This window comes from Rana temporaria, chromosome 12, assembly GCF_905171775.1.
Source record: "Rana temporaria chromosome 12, aRanTem1.1, whole genome shotgun sequence".
NCBI lineage: Eukaryota > Metazoa > Chordata > Amphibia > Anura > Ranidae > Rana > Rana temporaria.
The window spans coordinates 136,260,105-136,276,544 of NC_053500.1; the positions used below are offsets into that span (position 1 = coordinate 136,260,105).

General features: G+C 46.1%; 1 protein-coding gene across 1 annotated transcript in view; it reads left to right on the forward strand.

Moving 5' to 3' along the window:
• LOC120918955 (myosin-3-like) overlaps nucleotides 1–16,440 on the forward strand; it is a 73,053-nt gene that overhangs the window by 25,562 nt on the left and 31,051 nt on the right. Inside the window, exons 14-24 of the mRNA XM_040330873.1 lie at nucleotides 536–706; nucleotides 792–1,101; nucleotides 4,075–4,139; nucleotides 4,875–4,962; nucleotides 5,123–5,240; nucleotides 7,814–7,937; nucleotides 8,290–8,426; nucleotides 11,087–11,342; nucleotides 13,012–13,254; nucleotides 13,352–13,528; nucleotides 15,130–15,275. Of these exons, the coding sequence (XP_040186807.1) occupies nucleotides 536–706; nucleotides 792–1,101; nucleotides 4,075–4,139; nucleotides 4,875–4,962; nucleotides 5,123–5,240; nucleotides 7,814–7,937; nucleotides 8,290–8,426; nucleotides 11,087–11,342; nucleotides 13,012–13,254; nucleotides 13,352–13,528; nucleotides 15,130–15,275 (1,835 nt within the window). The remainder of the gene's footprint in view (nucleotides 1–535; nucleotides 707–791; nucleotides 1,102–4,074; nucleotides 4,140–4,874; nucleotides 4,963–5,122; nucleotides 5,241–7,813; nucleotides 7,938–8,289; nucleotides 8,427–11,086; nucleotides 11,343–13,011; nucleotides 13,255–13,351; nucleotides 13,529–15,129; nucleotides 15,276–16,440) is intronic.

The following is a 16,440-nucleotide window of genomic DNA, read 5'->3' on the forward strand; positions in this document are numbered from 1 at the left end:
GCATGCGCGCGCATGCTCAGTATCACGTTGAATTTTCAAATTAAATTACGCCCGCTCAATGTCTAGTCGACGTGAACGTAGCTTACGTCCAGCCCCATTCACGGACGACTTACGCAAACGACGTAAAACACGACGCTGTTCCGACGTTTCCGACGTCCATACCTAACATGACTTACCCCTGCTTTCTGAGGGGTAACTTTACGCCGGCGTATGTCTTAGGTAAACAACGTATCTTGATACGCCGGGCGCACATACGTTCGTGAATCGGCGTATCTAGCTCATTAGCATATTCAACGCGGAAATCTACGGAAGCACCACCTAGCGGCCAGCGTAAATATGCACCCTAAGATACGACGGTGTAAGAGACTTACGCTGCTCGTATTTCAGCCGAATTTATGCGTAACTGATTCTAAGAATCAGCCGCATAGAAACGACGGCTCTCATTCGGACTTACGCCGGCGTACATGGCGCTACGCCGTCGTAAGTCGTTTGAGAATCTGGGCCAATATCATTAACTATATATCATTTCATTTAGCTCAACAGCTTGGAGCAGCTGTGTATCAACTTCACTAACGAGAAGCTACAGCAGTTCTTCAACCACCACATGTTCGTACTGGAACAAGAGGAATACAAGAAGGAAGGCATCGAGTGGGAATTCATTGACTTTGGCATGGACTTGGCAGCCTGCATTGAGCTTATTGAGAAGGTAAGTGTATTCACCGAGGTAGGTGGCTTTTTATTATCCAATGACTATATCCTAGAAGAATGTTAAACATGATTTCTTCAACTAGCCAATGGGCATCTTCTCCATCCTGGAAGAGGAGTGCATGTTTCCCAAGGCGACTGACACGTCCTTCAAAAACAAGTTGCATGACCAACATCTGGGCAAGTCCAGCAATTTTCAGAAGCCAAAAGTGGTCAAAGGAAAACCAGAGGCTCACTTTTCCCTCATCCACTATGCTGGGACAGTGGACTACAACATCACGGGTTGGCTGGAGAAGAACAAGGACCCACTGAATGAAACCGTGGTGGGACTCTACCAGAAAACATCCATGAAAATGTTGTCAAATCTGTATGCCACCTATTCTGCAGTTGATGCAGGTAAATGTTTATAAAGGGGAAAAAAAATGCGCTTAATATAACAGTAAAGGAATATATTACTCAAGAAATAGATATAGGGCCAGATTCACGTAGATCAGTGGATCTTTAGATCCGCGTGATCTATCTGATTTAAGATACCCTGCCGCAAGTTTGAGAGGCAAGTGGGTAATTCACAAACCACTTACCTCCAAACTTGCGGCGGCGTATCGCAAATCCCCCGGCGGAATTCAAATTCCGCGGCTAGGGGGAGTGTACTATTTAAATCAGGCGCGTCCCCGCGCAGGCCGTAAATTTACCCGGCGTGCATTGCTCCCACTGACGTCACTAGGACGTCAGTGGTTTCGACGCTTACGTAAACGACGTCCATCCGTATTACAGAACGATTTACGCAAACGACGTAAAAAAATTCAAAAGCGACGCGGGAACGCCGGCTATACTTAACATTGGCTGCGCCTCATAGAAGCAGGGGTAAGTATACGCCGGGAAAGCCGCTACGGAAACGTCGTAACAACACTGCGTCGGGTCCGCGTACGTTCGTGAATTCGCGTATCTCGCTGATTTACATATTATTCAACGTAAATCAGCGGAAACGCCCCCCGCGCCATTTTTAAATTACAAATAAGATCCGACGGTGTAACACAGTTACACCTGTCGGATCTTAGCCATATCTATGCGTAAGGCCTCGTACACACGACAGAGAAACTCGACGTGCTTGGCACGTCGAGTTCCTCGTCTCGTTTTGGGATGAAGCCGCCGAAGAGCTCGGCGGGCCGCCTTCTCCTATAGAACAACGCGGCCAACGAGAAAATAGAGAACATGTTCTCTATTTTCTCGTCGAGCTCCTCGGCGGCTCCATCGAGCCAAAACTGTACAGACGACAGAGATTCTCGGCAGAATCCGGGTTTTGACCGAGTTTCTCGGCGAATTCTGCCGAGAATCTCTGTCGTGTGTACGAGGCCTAACTGATTCTGAGGGCCAGATTCACAAAGAGATACGACGTATCTCCAGATACAGATACAGATACTCCATCGCATCTACAGATACACCATCGTATCTACAGATACACCATCGTATCTCTGACTTACACTGGTCCTATCTATGCGCCTGATTCATAGAATCAGTTACGCATAGATAGGGCTAAGATCTGACAGTGTTACAATGTGTTACACTGTCGGATCTTATTTTCGATTTAAAAATGGCGCCGGGGGCGTTCCCGCTGATTTACCTTGAATAATATGTAAATCAGCGAGATACGCAAATTCACGAACGTACGCGGACCCGACGCAGTCTTCTTACGACGTTTCCGTAGCGGCTTTCCCGTCGTATACTTACCCCTGCTTTTATCAGGCGCAGCCAATGTTAAGTATAGCCGGCGTTCCCGCGTCGAATTTGAATTTTCGAACGTCGTTTGCGTACGCCGATTCACAAACACGCGCGTCGCAAGTCACGCTCACGTCGAAACCACTGACGTCCTAGTGACGTCAGTGGGAGCAATACACGCCGGGAAATTCCCCGGACGGCGCATGCGCATTTAAATCGGCGCGGGAACGCGCCTGATTTAAATAGTACACTCCCCCTAGCCGCGGAATTTGAATTACGCCGGGGGATTTAGGATCCGCCGCCGCAAGTTTGGAGGTAAGTGGTTTGTGAATTAGCCACTTGCCTCTCAAACTTGCGGGAGCGGATCTTAAATCACGTAGATCGAGCGGATCTATAGATCCGCTGATCTACGTGAATCTGGCCCTATGAATCAGGCGCATAGATAAGACCAGTGTAAGTCAGAGATACGACGGCGTATCAGGAGATACACCGTCGTATCTCTTTGTGAATCTGGCCCATAAAGTCCAATGAGCAGCAGCTTAATGTGAGATATACACAAAGTAAAACATAAATGGGAGAAGCCGCGCAAAAAAGGTCAAATACTGTCAATTGCTTGTTAGTAGAAAACAATATCCCAAGAGTGGTAAAATATCAGTCCAGTTCTCTTTAAAACCAAAGTGAAAATTTATCAAAGAATTGTGCCACCACCTGAAGAAAAACTTGCTTACCAGATGGCAAGCAAGACCGGGCAGATGACTATAGCCCAGCCAAGGCCTTTGCTTGCATAGGAGATTGTGGGGTAAGCTTTGGATGGATGACTGCATATGTATCTCCAAACACCACTGGCGGTGTACGATCCAGGACCATTAGTTCGGCAGTAAACTAACAGTTCCCCATTGACAACGTCACATATGACGAAACGTGTCTGGAGGAGGACACGTGCTGATGTCACCACGATGTCTCGCTAGGAGGACGGGTTTTGTTTGGTGCGTGATTTGAACTTCTTCAATGTAAGTGCAATATATTTTTTTATACATTAAATACCAAGTGAAGCAATATTACACTATGGTTGGTTCTTTTTCTTTGGGTTACTGCCGTCCTCCTAGCGAGACAGCGTGGTGACATCAGCACGTATCATCCACAAGACACGTTTCGTCATATGTGACGTTGTCAATGGGGAACCGTTAGTTTACTGCCAAACTAATGGTCCTGGATCGTACGGCGCCAGTGGTGTTTGGAGATACACATGCAGCCATTCATCCAAAGCTTACCCCACAATCTTCCATCTCGGCGGCCTCTTTAAAAGAAAGTCCCGGCCCCTATGATGGACAGAACAATCGTCCAATGGCAGCGCAGGAGACAGGGCTTCATTTTACACAGGGCACAATGTAAACAGGAAATACTCCTCTCCTGTATGTACGGCACTCGTCTCGCCCCCTCCCCGTCCCCTCCAAGGCAGCCAGCATATATATCTTTTGGGGGCCACAAAAGATATACATGTCAAAATTACCAGGCGGGCCGTCCGAATCCGGAACGCAGGCCGCGATTGGCCCACGGGCCGGACTTTGGACATGCCTGCAATAAACGCTGGAATTGTTTTATTTTTGGAACACCTTTCTTAGTAAATCTTATACATTTGTCTTCTTCTTCTAGAGGGAACTAAGAAAGCAGCAAAGAAGAAAGGATCATCTTTTCAGACTGTGTCAGCGCTTTTCAGGGTAATCTCATCCTCCTATGAAAACGTAAAAGACAATGTTCTTTTCATGAAGAAATTAGAGGAATACTCCCCACACAGGCCAATATGAAAAAAAAAAAAAAAGATGACTGTGCCCGCGGACTCGATGTCCGCCGGTGTCCTGCGATTGTGTCGCGGTTTCCCTGTTCTGCCTAGTGACAGGACACTGATCTTCTGTCATCAGAAGCAGCGATCAGTGTCGTGTCACAGTAAGCCACGCCCCCCAAAACAGTTAGAATCACTCCCTAGGACACACTTAACCCCTTCCCTCCGTATAATGACGGTGGCTGGTCGGCTAGTAGTTAATGGGATGGCGGAAAAAAATCGGACAGGGGTTATAACCGTCTCTTGCTCTATCCAAAATGAAAAAAAAAAGTGTTGCCTATTGTTCTACTTTAAGCTTAAAAGAAATAATGATAGTGAATCAATCAAAAGGAGGGGTTAGGGGTTAGGTTTAATGTGTAAATTTGGGGTTTCCTCTCGAGCAGAGGTCTCCAACTTAGCGGTCCTCCAGCTGCTGCGACAATACAAGTCCCATGAGGCAGTGCAAGGCTGGCAGTTACAAGCACGACCTCCACCGGCAGAGGCAGGATGGGACTTGGCGTTTTGCAAACAGCTGGAGGGCCGCTGGTTTGAGACCCCCCTTGCTCTAGAAATTTAAAAGGAAAAACAAACTGCAGAGTGATTGCTGGAAATAAAGACAATTTCTAATCCGCAGGAGAACCTCAACAAACTGATGTCGAATCTGAGGAGCACTCATCCCCATTTTGTAAGGTGCCTTATCCCTAATGAGACTAAAACAGCAGGTATGCCGCGTGTGTGTGCGTGTGTGCGTGTGTGTGTGTGCGCGTGCGTGTGTGCGCGCGTGTGTGTGTGTGCGCGCGCGTGTGTGTGTGCTAGAGATGCCAAGACCGGGCCCCAAAACGCGCTGCTTCTGAAGATTGATTGTCATTGTGTACCTGTCAGGCACGATGGACCATCATCTCGTACTTCACCAGCTGAGATGTAACGGTGTGCTGGAGGGAATCCGAATTTGCAGGAAGGGATTTCCTAACAGGATTATCTACGCAGATTTCAAGCAAAGGTGAGGCTGGGTGTCTTCAAACTTTAATCTGGAGGCTAACACAGAGAGAACTTGGCTAAGGTGAGGGAGATACCAGGCCACGGTCTAAAAAAATGCCTGGCAGTGCAAACATTTGTATTGATGAAACAGGGGCCCGGATTCAAAGAGAATTGCGCTTTTTTCGCGGAGGCGCAGGGCAACGATTTTGCCCTGCACCCCCGCAAATTTGCTCCGCTGCCCTCGATTCACGGAGCAGTAGCTCCCTAAATTGCCCGGCGCTAGAGCACACAATTTAAATGATCCCGTAGGGGGCGGGAATCATTTAAATTAGGCGCGCTCCCGCGCCGAGCGTAGAGCGCATGCTCCATCGGGAAACTTTCCAGACGTGCATTGCGGCAAATGACGTCATTTGCTTCAGAGTGAACGTGAATGGCGTCCAGCGCCATTCGCGAATCACTTACGCAAACGACGTAACATTCAAATATCGCGACGCGGGAACGACGGGTATCCTTTAGCATTGGCTGCCCCTACTATTAGAAGGGGCAGCCTTACGCTAAACACGCCGTACGGGAAACGACGTAACTTGCGTGCGCAGGGCTCGCGCAACATTGTGAATCGGTGTTAGTATGCAATTTGCATACTATACACTGAGCACAATGGGAGCGCCCCCTAGCGGGCATCGCAAGAATGCAGCCTAAAATATGCGTGGCATAAGAGCCTTATGCCACGCAGATTTTAGGCTGCAGTCGGCGTTACGATGTTCCTAAATCAGGAGCATTCGTAACGCCGGAGCAAGTAAGCAATTGCGCTGTGTAACCTATGGTTACACAGGCGCAATTGCTACTTGAATCTGGGCCAGGGTTCTTGATCTACGTTATTGGTGGGCAGATATGATGGCCAGATCTGCTCCATAGGCAGGGCCGTCTTTAAGGCAGGGCAAAAGGGGAAGCTGCCCTGGGCCCTGTCATTGTTTCGGGGCCCAAAGCAGCTGCCTCATACTTTCCAACTATCCCAGTTTAAATTCCCTTGTCCCTTGAAGTTTTAGTCCTGTGCTGTGTCCTGATATCTCAGTGGGAAGTGCTGCTACTAATGCTGCCTAGGTCTGTCCTATTGTTGTGTACAGATGACTCACCATGTGCTACGCCGACGTAACACAGAGAGGCTCGTACTGTATTCACAAAGCACTTGCTCCCTTTCTTGCGCCGGCGTAACGTAAAATGGCCGGCGTAAGCCCGCCTAATTCAAAGTAGCAAGGCAGTGGGCGTGTTGTATTAAAATGATTCGTGACCCAATGTAAATGCATGGCCGTACGAACGGCGCATGCGCGCGCTTGCTCAGAATCACGTCGCAAATACTCCCTAAGATACGACGGCTCAATGCGTACGACGTGAACGTAACTTACGCCCAGCCCTATTCACGTACGACTTACGTAAACAACGTAAAATCCGACGGCAGTTCCGACGTCCATACCCTAAACCAGTGGTCATCAACCCTGTCCTGCAGGGCCCACTAACAGGCCAGGTTTTATGTATTACCTTGGGGAGATGCAGACTAGAATACTGCAATCACTGAGCAGCAAATGATATCACCTGTCATGTATTTCAGTTATCTTGCAAACCTGGCCTGTTAGTGGGCCCTGTAGGACAGGGTTGATGACCACTGCCCTAAACGACTTAGACCAGCTATTTGGTGGTTTAACTTTACGCCGGAAAAACGCCTTACGTAAACGACTTAGATTACAGCGACGGGCGCAAGTACGTTCGTGAATCGGCGTATCTTGCTCATTTACATATTCGACGCGTAAATCAACGCAAGCGCCCCTAGCGGCCAGCGTAAATATACACCCAAGATACGACGGCGTAGGAGACTTACGTCGGTCGTATCTTGCCACAATTCATGCTGGGCGCTCGCTGTTTACTCAACGTTGTGTTAGCAAAGCGAATGAATATTCGCCTTCCTAACACTGAACCGCCTCTCAGCCAATCAGGTGCTCGGGTCTGTTACTTGTCACCTGATTGGCTGAAACGACAAGCGCTGTGATTGGACACCTATCGCAGAGGACGGGAAGAGACGACGGGAGAAGACATCGAGGAGCGTGGACACCGCTGCCCAACCGAGACAAAGTAAGTGCCGGGCGGGTGGGGGATGCACACTGGCAGCATTTGATGGGCACATAGCGGCAATGGATGAGCACACTGGCAGCAATTGATGGTCACAGTCGCGGCAATTGATGGGCACACTGGCAGCAATTGATAGGCATACTGGCAGCAATTGATGGGCACAGTGTCAGCAATTGATGGGCACGCTGGCAGCAATTGATGGGCACAGTAGCGGCAATTGATGAGCACACTGGCTGCGTTTGATGGGCACAGGGCTGTGTTTGATGGGCACACTGGCTGAGATTTATGGGCACAGTGGCTGCGTTTGATGGGCACATTGGCTGCGTTTGATGGCACAGTGGCGGCAATTGATGGGCTCAGTAGTGGGCACAAAAAAATTTAGCACCAGCCGCCCCGCGTTACAGGGATACATTGTTACATAATGCTGAACGATCCAGGGTGTAGTCCTAACGTTCTATCTGTGTGACTTCACAGGTACCGTATATTGAACGCCAGTGCCATACCCGAGGGGCAGTTCATCGACAGTAAGAAGGCCTGCGAGAAGCTCCTGGCCTCCATTGATATTGATACCACGCAGTATAAATTCGGAAACAGCAAGGTAACTCCAAAGCTCTGAATTCTATGCTAATTACACTCACAGCAAGAACAATGTGTTCCAATAGAACGGGGGCAGACTGATACCTGCTGGCCAATTGGGCATCTGTCAGCCAATGACAAGCCAGTGTAAGATAAAAAAAACACTTTTTACTTCAGTTCCTATTCCATCATCACAAACCAGAAAATCACTTTTCAGTTTAGCAAATATCATTTTTTGAAACCCATCATGCCATGACACACTCGATCCCTCTAGATTCCTTTCATGGATTCGTCCTATTTCATAGACGAGGGATACTTTTGTGTCACAATTCGTTTTCCGTTCTGGGTGGTTATATATCAGTTTTCCCTCTCAGGTCTTCTTTAAAGCCGGCCTCCTGGGCACCCTAGAGGAGATGCGGGACGAGCGCTTGGCCCTTCTCATTATGCGCACACAGGCTTTATGTCGGGGCTTCTTGATGCGGATGGAGTACAAGAAGATATTGGACAGAAGGTAGAGATCATCCACAAATATGAAAACAAAATTCTCAGGCTGACGTTCCTTCCACAGGTCTCTGGAGTCATAGAGCATCTGATGCACTGAAAAAAAGGACATTAAAGTGGGGTTCCGGGCATAATTATTATTTTTTTTGCAAGCTACAATTAATCACATTAAATAGTCCATAAAACATATTAATGGCTCCCCAATCGTTCCAGAAATCACTGCAAACACTTGCCTTCTATCCTCCAGCTCATGTTGTGGGCGTATCCATCATATGTGTGGGCGTATCCATCATATGTGTGGGTGTATCCATCATATGTGTGGGCGTATCCATCATATGTGTGGGCGTATCCATCATATGTGTTGCCGTATCCATCATATGTGTGGGCATGTGAAGCCCAGTTCACTTTCCTTCCTGGTTTTCAGGGAGAGGTGCATGCTGGGTGATTTTTAGGCACAGTAATGCCCAGAGAATCCTGGGAAATGAGTGTCATCATTTCCCAGGAGGCAATGGGGTCTTAGGACAGGAAGTTGAACCACCTAGCACCAGGAACTAGGCAGATTACAAATTTCTGCCTAGTAACAGCCAGATAGAAGTGAGTAAAAAAAAAAAAGGCAAGCTGTTAATAGAAAGGCAAGCTGTCATTTTTAGGGTGGAAATTCGCTTTAAGGGGCAGATCCACAGACAGAGTACGCCGGCGTATCTACTGATACGCCGGCGTACTTTCAAATTACCAGCGTCGTATCTTTAGTTTGAATCCTCAAACCAAGATAGGACGGCATCTGGGTTTGATCCGACAGGCGTACGGCTTCGGATCGTAGATGCAATACTTCGGCGTCCGCTGGGTGGAGTTTGCGTTGTTTTCCGCGTCGGGTATGCAAATTAGCTATTTCCGACGATCCACGGACGTACGCGCGTCCGTCGCATTCTCTTACGTCGTCTCTAGTCGGCTTTTTCCGGTGTATAGTTAAAGCTGCTTTTTTGCGGCGTATAGTTAGATTTGCCATGTTAAGTATGGCCGTCGTACCCGCGTCGTAATTTGAATTTTTTCTTTTTTTTTGCGTAAGTCGTCCGTGAATCGGGATGGACGTAAGTCACGTCTAAGTTTAAAAAATGACGTCCTTGCGACGTCATTTCGCGCAATGCACGGCGGGAAATTTAGGGACGGCGCATGCGCAGTTCATTCGGCGCGGGGACGCGCTTCATTTAAATGAAACACGCCCCCTACTCGCCGATTTGAATTAGGCGCCCTTACGCCGCGAGAGATAGACTACGCCGCCGTAACTTATGGCGCAAATTCTTTGAGGATTCGAAGTTTAAAAATGTATGTTACAGCGGTGTAGCGTATCTCCCATACGCCGCGCCCGTGCAGATCTCTGTGGATCTGCCCCTAAGTTTGGAGAATCCTCCAGTCTTTGCGAGATTTGACAGGAAAGTTTCCATCCAACTCAAGTTGTCGTTTAATTTTAACGTTGAACAATAAGAGAGGAGATTAAACAGAGCACTCTTCATTATCATCAAGTTTAGGGCTAAGGGATGTGAGGATGCAAGTTTTAATTTATTATTATTTATGTCATATTATGTATTATTTATATACTATGCATTCTTTATTTATGTATACAATTATTATTATTATTATTATTTTATTACTCTTTTTATTATTATTTTTATTATTTCTTTTTGTCTTTTGGTTGAACCAAAAGACAAAAATAAATAATAAAAATAATAATAAAAAGAGTAATAAAAAAATAATAATAATTGCATATGTCTTTTTCAACTAAATAGGTGAGTTAAATCTCCAGACCAGCCATTCTCAACCAGGGTTCTGTAGAACTCTGGGGTTCCTCCAGAGGTTGCTGATGATGCCTGCATAGTTCTGAACCCAACGCCCCTTGGCAAAGCCAACAGCATGACACCAATTACCTTGTTAGCTGTGTGTAAGAATGGCATTCTGACCACCTTGATAAAGATGGGCATTCTTTCCACTGACCCTCAGATAATACGTTTTTGTAAGGGTTCCCCAGAACCTGAAAACTATTTCAAGGGTTAAGAAGGTTTTTTAGGATCATGGGCAAGCCAACGTAATTTTAGCACCACATCCCTAGGTTTAATAGATGAGAAAAGGGGAGAGGATTGGGGATTTTTTGGGTGCAAAATGAGTTACGATTTTGTCAAATATAATGTATAAAAGATTTTTTATTTTTTATTTTGAAAAACAAAATAAAAAAATGATTATTAAAACATAACAATTGGCAAGTATAATTTAACACAATTTTATCAAGACAGCACTTAGAGGTAGATTTCCCAACATGTTTCGCCCATATATCGTGCTTCTTCAGGGGATGCTGTCCAATTTAGCCCTGGTTCACACTGGGTACGATTTGGAACGATTTGAGATGCGATTTGACATGTCAAATCGCATCTCAAATCGGCGGCAATTGTCGGCAATGGCACTGTCCTAATCAGTGCGACGCCGCATCTGCGATTTCAAAAAGTAGTTCCTGTACTACTTTTTGTGATTTCGGGCCGCGATTTACATTAAATTGCGGCCGAAATCGCGGCAAAATCGCAGCCGCGAAATCACGGTAAAATCGTGCATTTTACCGCGATTTTGAATTCGCAGCAGTGTGAACCTAGGCTTAGAGGTACAATTAAATTGTTTTTATTTCAGGGAGGCAATTTATACAATTCAGTACAACATCCGAGCCTTCATGAATGTGAAACACTGGCCGTGGATGAAGCTCTACTTCAAGATCAAACCACTGCTTCGCAGTGCTGAGACGGAGAAGGAGTTTGCGGCAATGAAAGAGGAATTTGCCAAGATCAAAGAAAGCCTGGCCAAGTCAGAAGCGAAGAGGAAAGAGCTGGAAGAGAAGATGGTGAAGCTTCTGCAGGAGAAAAATGACCTCCACCTGCAGGTTCAATCTGTGAGTATTGGGTGATGAGATGATTAAACCATATTACGTGTTTCTTCATGCTTCCTATGCCAGGATGGTGGTGTCAATGATTTGAGCCTAACTGCTAATTAAATGAACATATACTGGTACCGGTAGTGCTGTTTATGTCTAGTGTGCCTTCATTTCCTACTAAATATACAGTACACCAGGGATCGACAAATCCTGGGTGCCAGGTCGCCATGGAGACTAGAAATAGTGTCCTGACGACTTGGCTTGGAAGGTGGTGAGCTGGCGCCATCTGGTGGTGAGCCGTTGGTTTTACAAGTTATTACCACCAGATGTGAGCTGGCGCCATCTGGTGGTGGCCGTTGGTATTACAAGTTAAGCATTACAAGTTAAACAGCAATTCTAATGTCATTTTTCACTATTTTCACTGCCATCTTCTTCCCTCTAATTAGAACCCCCAAACATTATATATATTTTTTATTCTAACACCCTAGAGAATAAAATGGCGATCGTTGCAATACTTTCTGTCACACTGTATTTGCACAGCGGTCTTACAAGCGCACTTTTTTGGGAAAAAATTACACTTTTTTTAATAAAAAAATAAGTCAACAGTAAAGTTATTCCCATTTTTTTAATATTATGAAAGATAATGTTACGTCGAGTAAATTGATACCCAACATGTCACGCTTCAAAATTGCGTCCGCTCGTGGAATGCCGACAAACTTTTAACCTTTAAAATCTCCATAGGCGACGTTTAAAAAAATCTACAGGTTGCATGTTTTGAGTTACAGAGGAAGACTAGGGCTAGAATTATTGCTCTCGCTCTACCAATCGCGGCGCTACCTCACGTGCGGTTTGAACACCGTTTACTAATGCGGGCGCTGCTCACGTATGTGTTCGCTTCTGCGCGCAAGCTCGTCGGGACGGGGTGCGTTTTCTGGCTCCTAACTTTTTTAGCTGGCTCCTAGATTCCAAGCAAATTTGTCAACCCCTGCAGTACACTATATTACCAAAAATTTGAGGACGCGTGCCTTTACACACATGAATGTTAATGGCATCCCAGTCTTAGTCTGTAGGGTTCAATATTGAGTTGGCCCCACCCTCTGCAGCTATAACAGCTTCAACTCTTCTGGGAAGGCCGTCCACAAGGTTTAGGAGTGTGTCTATGGGAATGTTTGACCATTCTTCCAGAAGAGCATTTGTGAGGTCAGGCACTGGCATTGTATGAGAAGGCCTGGCTCACAGTCAAGTTCCTCATCTCCTAACTCACGCATCCACGTCTTTATGGACCTTGCTTTGTGCACTGGTCTAAATCATTTGGTGGAGGGGGGATTATGGTGTGCGGCCCTTTAATAAAAACAAACAAAATAAAAATATATATAAAAAAAAAAAATGTTTTTATAAAAATAAATTATTTATTTTTTATAAAAATAAAAAAAAGGGTAAAAAAAAGGGGGGGGGGGGTTGCCATCCGGGGCTCTGGGCCCTTTAATAAAAACAAAAACAAAAAAATATAACAACATTTTTTTTTATAAAAAAAATTAAAATAAAAAAAAGGCGGGCCCCTGGGTACCTCCGGGCCCCTTACAGGTGTACTGCCTGTACCCCCCTGATGGCGGCCCTGGCTGGAGCTGAAGTGGTTTAAAAATACCAACAGTATTTTCATTGAAACATTTTTATTCCTCCTCAACAGGAATCTGAGAACTTAACAGACGCAGAGGAGAGATGCGATCAGCTGATCAAAAGTAAGATCCAGTTAGAAGCCAGGATTAAGGAGCTGAACGAGAGGCTGGAGGACGAGGAGGAATCAAATTCTGAGCTGACGGCCAAGAAGAGGAAACTGGAGGACGAGTGTTCGGAACTGAAGAAGGACATCGATGACTTGGAGTTGACCTTGGCTAAGTGTGAGAAGGAGAAGCATGCCATAGAAAATAAGGTATCCCTACTGGAAAATGCCACTAATTGGAGAGTCTCAAAAAAAAATTTAAGCACATTTTTTGTGAAGCATTTTACATTTTTCATTTTGCTGTTAGGTTAAAAACCTCACTGAAGAGATGGCCGGCCTGGATGAAGCCATTGTCAAGCTGACCAAGGAGAAAAAAGCTCTACAGGAGGCCCACCAACAGACCTTGGATGATCTTCAGGCTGAGGAGGACAAAGTCAACTCCTTGACCAAACTGAAGATCAAACTAGAGCAGCAAATCGATGATGTGAGTGAGTGATCGATGGTGTTGGTATCACCCCAGGCCAAGGGTGGCAGCAGTCGAGTCAGGGTGTATTGGGTGTTTTTCCTCGGCAGCCAATCAGTGGGGGTTGATCGCCTCGCTGTGCATGATGGGGAAGAGTATTTAAGGGGCAGACGTCATTAGTTCTGAGTTGTCGTCGTCGCAGGTTGTTGCCGAGGCTGGCTGTCGTCCCACCAGCCCCGTGTGTGGCCCTCATGGCCAGGGGTGCATGTTCAAGTGTTCCTGGCTCCGGGACCACGCTGGTCTGGGGTTGTGATTTACTATGTAGGCCTGGTAGTCAGACTGGGTCTATGCTCGCAGAGTGGTCCTGTGCTGTCCGTCCTGAGGGAGGAATCCGCCCGATGAAGAACCTGTCTTGAAGAGCACCGAGCACGAGGCTGGTATCTCAGGTGAGGCCTTGAACTTCATCGAAGGACGCACGATTGCTGAGAGGTTGAGTGATGGTTGTCTGTCAGTTCTGAGTTCACAAGAGTTTATTCAAGAGAGATCCGGGTGCTTAATCCTGTGTTAAGAAGGATTCTGGACCGAATGCATCTCCACCTTTGGGAAGGTCTGTGACAGAGACTTTTGCTAAAGTTTCCGTGTGACACCGTGGCTGCTAGGCTGGTGAGAGAGGCCTATCCGGGTGCACAATACCCACTCTGGCTAGAGTGGCGACAAAAGTTACATTGCTGGAAGCAGGATTGTTTCCGAACAAAGTTATACACCTGAACCTATTACCTATTACCCCTTTCCACCTCTTCAACTACTACTTTTATTATTTTACCCAGTTTGGTAATAAAGCAAAGAAAAAGAAATCTAAGGTGTGGACATTAAAGTTCTTCTCAACTCTCATCGTCTACCCTAGACGGCGAAGGAATAGAGGTAACATGCCACCCAAAACAAACCAGCAGCTCCTTCGTATTCCCATTTTATCTGAAAAGCTGTTTGTAGATTTAAACTTAATCCAGTCGCTCCACTTTTCTGCAAAACCTTCCATTCCCACCTCCCCACTAAATCTTAGGTACTCCAAATTTTGCCATCTTTGCCCTGGGCACCAAATGGCCTTGTCCCAGCACTGCTCCCACGGTTCTTCTGTAATCTCTACATTTGTTACCTCTTTTATTGTTTGTAGGACCTCTCACCAATATATTTTAATTTTAGGACAGAACCACCATATATGAGACATGGTTCCCACTTCACCACATCCCCGCCAGCATAATTGTGAAGCCTCTCTTTGATATTTGTGAGCCTTATCTGGGGTTATATACCATTGTGCTAAACATTTATAGTTCATCTCTGTAGTGTTACTATCTATTGAAGTGCCATGTGCCAATCTCAGTATTTTCCTCACATCCATATCATTCACCCGTGTTCCCAATTCTTCCTCCCACTTCTGGATATATGGCGGCCTTTCCACCCTCTTCAATTCCAACAATTTTTTTTTTTTTTATAACTTTGAATATTTTAATATACTTCACTGAAGATTGTAAATTGATGGTAGAGGAACAACAAAAGTTTTAAGAATTCATGACATGCCCCCCTTGTGGTTGATCAGTAACCATCATGTTTAATCTGCCTCCTAGCTGCAAGGTTCCCTGGAACAAGAGAAGAAGGTCCGAATGGAAAATGAGAGGGCCAAGAGGAAGCTTGAGGGGGATTTGAAACTTGCCCACGACTCCATCATGGATTTGGAAAATGACAGACAACAACTGGATGATAAACTGAAAAAGTAAAGTTTTCTTCATTTTGGTTGAAATAGGATGGGATTTAATTCCTTGCTAGGTTTTTATTGTTTCCCTATCCTGATTCTATCATGAAAGATTTAGGGCCAGATCCACAAATATCGGGCGTAACTTAACTTTTCCCATTTAAGTTACACTGCCGCAAATTGTCCAAGTTAGTGCCCGATCCACAAAGCACTTATCTTGAAATTTGCGGCGGGGTAACTTAAATGTGTCCGGCGCAAGGCGTGCCGAATCTAATGGGGCGAGTCCCATTTAAATTAGGCGCGCTCCCGCGCCGGACGTACTGCGCATGCTCCGTCGGGTAACTTACCAGACGTGCATTGCGCTAACAGACGTCGCTCCGACGTCATTTGCTTAGACGGTAACGTAAATGGCGTCCAGCGCCATTCACGGACGTCTTAGGCAAACGACGTAGAGTTTGAATTTTCGACGCGGGAACGACGGCCATACTTAATAGGGCTTAGTCAAATAGGACTCAGCCCTATTTTTACACGGCGTAACTCGACGTAAACGACGTAGATTTAGAGCGACGGGCCCGTCGGAGCGTTCGTGGATCGCCGTAAGTGTTCATTTGCATATTCTACACCGGCCGCAATGGCCTCGCCACCTAGCGGCCGGCCTAGAATTGCATCCTTAAGATCCGACAGTGTAATTCAATTACACATGTCGGATCTTCTGCCTATCTATGGTAAACTGATTCTGTGGATCAGTTCCAAAGATAGAAACAGGGATACGACGGCGTATCAGTAGATACGCCGTCGTATCTCTTTTGAGGATATGGCCCTTAGTTTTGGTTTTCATCAATCTTAATTTATCTGATAGTTCCAAAGAAGAATCTGCTATAAGATCATATTTCTTTGTCTCAAACCCTCTAGTGCAGAGATGTCAAACTCAAATTCATTGGGGGGCCGCATCAGCAGTGTGATTTCTCTAAAAAGGGCCGGTTGTATCTGGAGTGCACTACAGAGTGCAGGGTTCAGAAAGGGCATTAGGTACAGAATGCAGAGTTCGGGATTACACTAGGTACAGAATGCAGGGTTTAAGGGTGCACTAGGTACAGAGTTCAAGGGTATGCTACGTACAGAATGCAGGGTTTAGGGTGAAGTAGGTACATGACTATAGTAAGTCAGATAAACCTCCCAATACCAT